Source organism: Mustela lutreola, chromosome 4 (genome assembly GCF_030435805.1).
Source record: "Mustela lutreola isolate mMusLut2 chromosome 4, mMusLut2.pri, whole genome shotgun sequence".
NCBI lineage: Eukaryota > Metazoa > Chordata > Mammalia > Carnivora > Mustelidae > Mustela > Mustela lutreola.
The window spans coordinates 139,911,767-139,917,766 of record NC_081293.1 but is presented as its reverse complement, the minus strand read 5'-3'; the positions used below and the strand labels follow the sequence as shown (position 1 = coordinate 139,917,766).

Here is a 6,000-nt window from a genome sequence, read left to right as displayed (position 1 = left end):
TCATAAATACTGCTCCCCACATAAAGTCATTCGGAAGCCATCGCTTAAAAATAAATGATAAACACTGATGCTTTGTGTAAATACACACTAAGAACAGCATGCCTCTAGATCCAGCGCGTGACTCCTTGGATGACGATGAATTTCAATGCCTGTTATTTGTCATGCCGAAGCCTGTCGGGTGATGATTCTTTATTGGTGTATCCTTCCAAACATATTTCATCGCACCATGTGCAAGGGAGTTCTTTGGGCGGGCGTGTTGGATCGAGGTGCCCCCTCTCCCCTCCGCTCCTTCCTTTCTTGCCCTGGCGCGCTCGCCCGCCTCCTGCCTCCAGCCCCCTTCGCTCCTTTTCGGCTCACGCCCCCCTCCTCTCCCTCCAGCTGGCGACGGCAGGGTTGCGCTGCCTCCCAGACCTCGAGGACCTGCTCAGTCAGCTGGGGCCCCCTGCGGACGGCTGCCTCCCTCTCCGCTAGGACCTGCCACTCTGCGCGGAATGGCAGCCGCAGCAGCATCCCCGCCAGCGGCGGCGGCGGCTGCAGCCACGGCCACCGCGGACGCTATTGTTCCCTGGTGTTAAACGCGCTTTCCCTCCTTTTCATCTGAAACGAACAATAGCAGGAAAGAGCTTTGCTTTCTGGACTCCTTGGGAAGACGGTGTGAGGGCAAAGAGAAATTCCCTGCCAACCGCGTTCCGGATCCGGACCCTGGAGCGGCTGCGGGCGGCATGGGGCTGCCAGCGAGGCGCTCTGCGTCCCGGAGCCCGGGCGCTGCGGGCCCGCGCCGGGGGGTCCTGCAGCTGCTGCCGCTGCTCCTGCTGCTGCTGCTGCGCCCGGGAGCCAGCGGGGCTGCGGCTCAGGGCGAGGCGGAGGCGCCCACCTTGTATCTCTGGAAGACGGGTAAGTGGGACAGAGTTGGCCCTTCTTCGCAGCTTCGCGTCCGGGTCCGTGTTACAAAGCTGCTGGGCTTCAGGAGGGACCCCTGCACCCCTTGAGAGCCTGGGTGTCCTGGGACCTTAAGGGGAAAAGTATGATTACTAGGAAGCAAATTAGGTCATGTCCGATGCTATTAGGAAAGAAAAACCTAACAATTGAGAGGCATTAGTGAGTCACCGGAATGATATTTCTCTCGCAGCTCTGTGGTTAATGAGGACAACCAACACCGCACTTTCATAACGAAGTGCATTTTTGACCTCTGGATTTTTGTTCTACTAGGAGTTTCTTGAATATATTTCCAGCAAAGAGTGGGCACACAGCTTAGAGCCGGTCTTTATTCCGTCTTACAGTTTGCTCAATGCCATGATATATGTGGGTATGGAGTTGAATTTGTTAAGTATAGCTTTGTGATATGTGGGGCACGTGGAAACAAGCCAAGCCAGGGTAGTTCTAACAGTTAAAGGCGAATGGGGCTCCACTGAGCTCGGGAGAGGGTGCAAAGACCACTTCTTAATGAGTGAATTGCGCGATTTTTTTTCAAAGTGCACAATTGTAAGGATGTTTAGGTTTAAACTTTTCCTGCCTTGAGAATTGTCCTGCTTTGTTTCCAACCAACTAACAAAAGCAGCAACTAATAGTGCCTCAGAACCTCCAGGCAAAGTGCTGACTAGAGGTCCTGGTGGGACAGTGACAGGCAGGAAAACAATACCAAGTGAGGAATTACTCCCTTTTCTCCAATGGCTCTTCTCCAACCACCCCCACCTCCACCCCACAAAGGATGAGGAGAATTCTTCAGCAGACCTGAAACTTGACATGTTCATAGGAATGAAGTAAGAAGAATTATTCCTGTTGCTTAGGGGTAAGGATATATTAAGAGTTTCTTGGCAATGCCTAAACATTAAGAGAAGGCTGCAATAGAAGGGAGAGAAAAGATGTATTTGTTATGGGATTGCAAACAAGTTACAGAATGGATATCTTTCCTGGCTTCAACTGTCTGTAGCCCCCTGCTGCAGACAGATTATAGTTTGCTCTACAATTACACTGATATTCTGAAATTTTAAAGAAGTAGCATCTATCTGGCAACTTAGCAGCTTGAACAGCAATTTATTACAAGCCAAAGTACCTAATTTGTCTCCAAATGTTGCAAGAAAAATCACACACACTTTTAGAAAAGCCATTTGCAATGTTAGCATTAGCCATTCTTGTTAACACTTGGAGTTTAAATATTAGTTGATTGGTGGATGCAGATGAAATCATATTAATTTGTTTCAGCTTAAAACAAAGAGTTGAAGACCTGCTCTGATTTAGCTAAACCCATGATCTTACTTTTCAAAAGCTTGGTCATAACAACAAGCAGTAATCAAATCGTAATTTACCATTAAATGGTATTATTTAAATGCTTGGTAAGAGCTTCTTAGGTAAGTGTTGGGAGAAATAGTACTTGGCTTCGTTGAAATTTGTGCTATTAAAGTAAGAAAAGCCAAGCAGTAATTTAGATCAAAAAAGAGTCTAGGCAGCATTCACTGTGCAGCATCTGAGGTGCCAATATATGTCAACATAAATGTCATGGTGGGAACACAAGCCAATAAACTGTTTAAAATAGTGGAAAACTCTCAGGAGCAAGGGTATGGAGACCTTGGTTCTGGTGCCAGTTCCAGCTCTTGCTAGCTTTAGGAATGTTGGCAGTTCACTTAACTTTTGACCCCTAGTTTTCTCAGCAGCATATAAATGTGATGATACTTTCTTCAGACTATTTACAGTATTATGAAGATTGAATGAGTGAGTTATAAGAAAGTGATCTGTACATTTCAAAGTCATGTGTGTGTGCAGATATCAACTAGCATGGTGAGGATGATAATGACAGTCCTCTGATGGTGGTCCTTGGTTTGGTGGGGAAAAATGAAATAAGTTGGAGAGAAAAATAACGACCTCTTTATTTTTTTTTTCTGGGGATGAAGGAAAATCTCTTTATTTGTATAAAGGGATTGAGAGTTGTTATCAGAAGAACAAGGGAATATTTAAAGGAGAGGGATATACTGGAAATGAAAATGTAGAGATGAAAGAATCATAAGCATGTATCACTTGATGAAAATAAAGAGTCAGGAAGAGAATTGGGAGAGAAAATGAGGTGAGACCATCCAGGATGTCTATTTCAGTGGAATACACTTGGTCTTCGTACAGCAGATTATAGGGAGTCACACTATTGGTCAGATCATTGAATTGAAGGGAAGTAGTAAAAGGTTTACTGGAAGAGGAGCTAGAGTTCCTAGACAGGAACTCTTAACACTGTGTCTATCGCTAACAAACTACAGAGCATTGGCAAAGTCATTTAATGTCTTTGGTTCTTCGCTTCAGATTTTGTAATATTCATTGGTTAGAAAAGATGATATCTAAGGGCCTTTCATTGATTTTGATATGTTTAATATGTATGTATACATCTGCACATACCTACACCATAAATACACATATGCATATGTATATATAGTTTATTAACCAGTCTGTATTCATGTAATATATATGTATATGATACATAAGGTCTATAATACATGATATGTGATATCTGATGTATAGAATATGAAAATTTGAAGTGTATATTATATGAAAGTTTTTCAAGTCAACTCAAAACAAGGAGTTATGAGGACTCATTGTGTGCGTTACAGGAAGTCAGTGAGGTAGAGGCTGCCTAGGATATTGTCATCCCTTCCTTCAAGAAATTCACAACTGGGGACGCCTGGGTGGCTCAGTTGGTTAAGCGGCTGCCTTTGGCTCAGGTCATGATCCCAGCGTCCTTGGATCAAGTCTCACATCGGGCTCCTTGCTCGGCAGGGAGCCTCCTTCTCCCTATGCCTCTGCTTGCCACTCTGTCTGCCTGTGCTTACTCTCTCCCCCTCTCTCTCTGACAAATAAATGAATAAATCTTAAAAAAAAAAAAAAAAAGAAAAGAAATTCACAACTGAACAATACTGTAAATACCCAACAATTACAACCTGGTGTACCATACTCATGAACAAAACACTAGGACAACAGGGATGTCGTGTAGCTGATAAAGGGGGTTGTGGAGAGTTTTAAAGAGGAGTTAATGTTGATTGGGGTTTTGAAGGGCGAGAGCTGAATTTTTTTTCTCTGGGAGTCATGGAGGTACATTGCAAACAGAAGGAAGAGAGAAAATGAAAATGAAAGGCATTTTCAAGTCAACTCAACAACAACATTCTTAGGTTTTCAAAGTACTGCAATTCAGGTCTAGGATCTTTGGTGGGAATGAATGCCAATTTGATGGGTTGGGAAAGATTGTAAGAAAGATTGTAAGAAAACCTTCAAACTTTGGTAAAGAGTCTGGAGCTTAACCGCTAAGCAAGTGGAAGCTGTTGGAAGCTTTGCGTCTCTGTCCGGGACGGAGAGAGAAGTGAAGAGGCTGGGAGGTCGGTAAGGAGAGGGGCTGAAGGGCAAAGGGGAATAGATGTGAAGAGTGAGTAGAGGCGGGCTGGGGGTCCCACGACAGGAAGGATTATTCTGCTTTAGGGTGTAGGGAGCTCTTCGCCAAGGAGAGGAGGAACTCATCCCATGAAGATCTCCATCATATCTGCACCCAGTTACTTAAAACCAAGAATGTGAAAGATGAGCAGGTTTCCTGGGGTTAGAGAAGAATATCAATTTAATTTAGCTATGCTAAACTTGAGGTAAGAATCCATTCAGATGAATAAATCTAATGGGAAAACTAGTGATTGGATGGGTTGCTTAGGAGAAAGAGGCTGAAAGTATAGGCTTGGAACTGAGCATGGTAGTTGGAGGGATCCTTAAAAGAAGAAAAATACTGAAAAGAAGGGCCAGGATACTTCACAGAGAATATTGAAATTGTTAGTGGGAGACGAGTGGAAGAGTCAGAGAAAGTATGGTCAGAAAAGGTCTGAGTAAAGTGGCAATATGCGCTAATGGAACATGTTTTATGAAGGGGATGGTGGCAAAAAGAGAAACACTTCTGAAAGACTGGAAAGGTATTAAGAAATATTTCAGAAATGATCAAGTAGAAGGGAGAATTGATAAGATACCTAACAGGGTTTTGGGAAAGGATGTTTTAACTGGATTGGTGGAGCTATAAACCTATTTGAATAATAAACAAGGTAATGGAAAATGTATAATATTGATAAAGTGAAATAACTCAGGGATATTTAAATCAGTACTCTACTGTTTTTTAATAGTTTAAACCCCAGAATATCAGATATCTAAAATATTTATTTAAATACGAAAGTTAAATGTTTTAACACTTCTTTGTCACATTTATTTGAAAGGTAACTTGTCTTTGTGTGAATAGTTGAAAAACTTATTTCATACACCCAGAGGTAAAGCACTTATTATTGGAAGATAGTTACTGATCAGTGCTTTTCATTCTTTAATATTCTAGAGTATGGAATTTTTCAATAATAATTATGGCTAATAATATTCACCTGGCAATTCTAAATTGAGATTATCAATGCACTGAATAAAATGTGATTGACTAACAGGAGTAGGACAGAAAATTGTGAATACCTCCACTTCTATCAATTTCTGTCACAGACATATTTTCAGAAAGGTCTTAATGAAGTAATTGAATTTATTATTTTTTAATTGATGTATAGTTGATGTATAGTGTTACATTAGTTTCAGGTATATAATATTAGTGATTTGACAGATTTATACATTAAGCTATGCTCACCACAAGTGTAGCTACCATCTGTACCATACGCCATTACGATACCATTGACTCTACTTCCCATGCTGTACCTTTTATTCTTGTGATGTTTTCATTCCAGAACTAGAAGCTTGTATCTCCCACTCTCCTTCACCATTTTGTCCATACATTTACCCCCTCCCTTCTGGCAACCATCATTTTGTTCTCTGTATTTATGGGTATTTATGTTTTTGCTTTCTGTTTTTGTTTATTCACTTGTTTTGTTTTTTTAAGATTTCACATATAAGTGAAATCATAGGGTATTTGTCTTTCTCTGTCTGACTTATTTCACTTAGCATATTACCTTCTAGGTCCATCCATGTTTTGACATATGGCAAGATCTCATCCTTTTTTTTTGGCTCAGT

The 6,000-nt window shown here is 41.8% G+C and overlaps 1 protein-coding gene across 1 annotated transcript in view; it reads left to right on the top strand.

The window, feature by feature from the left end:
- The first annotated feature begins 312 nt into the window (after positions 1–312).
- THSD7A (thrombospondin type 1 domain containing 7A) overlaps positions 313–6,000 on the top strand; it is a 467,710-nt gene continuing 462,022 nt past the window's right edge. Inside the window, exon 1 of the mRNA XM_059171243.1 lies at positions 313–894. Coding sequence (XP_059027226.1) covers positions 723–894 — 172 coding nt within the window. The 5' untranslated portion in view covers positions 313–722. The remainder of the gene's footprint in view (positions 895–6,000) is intronic.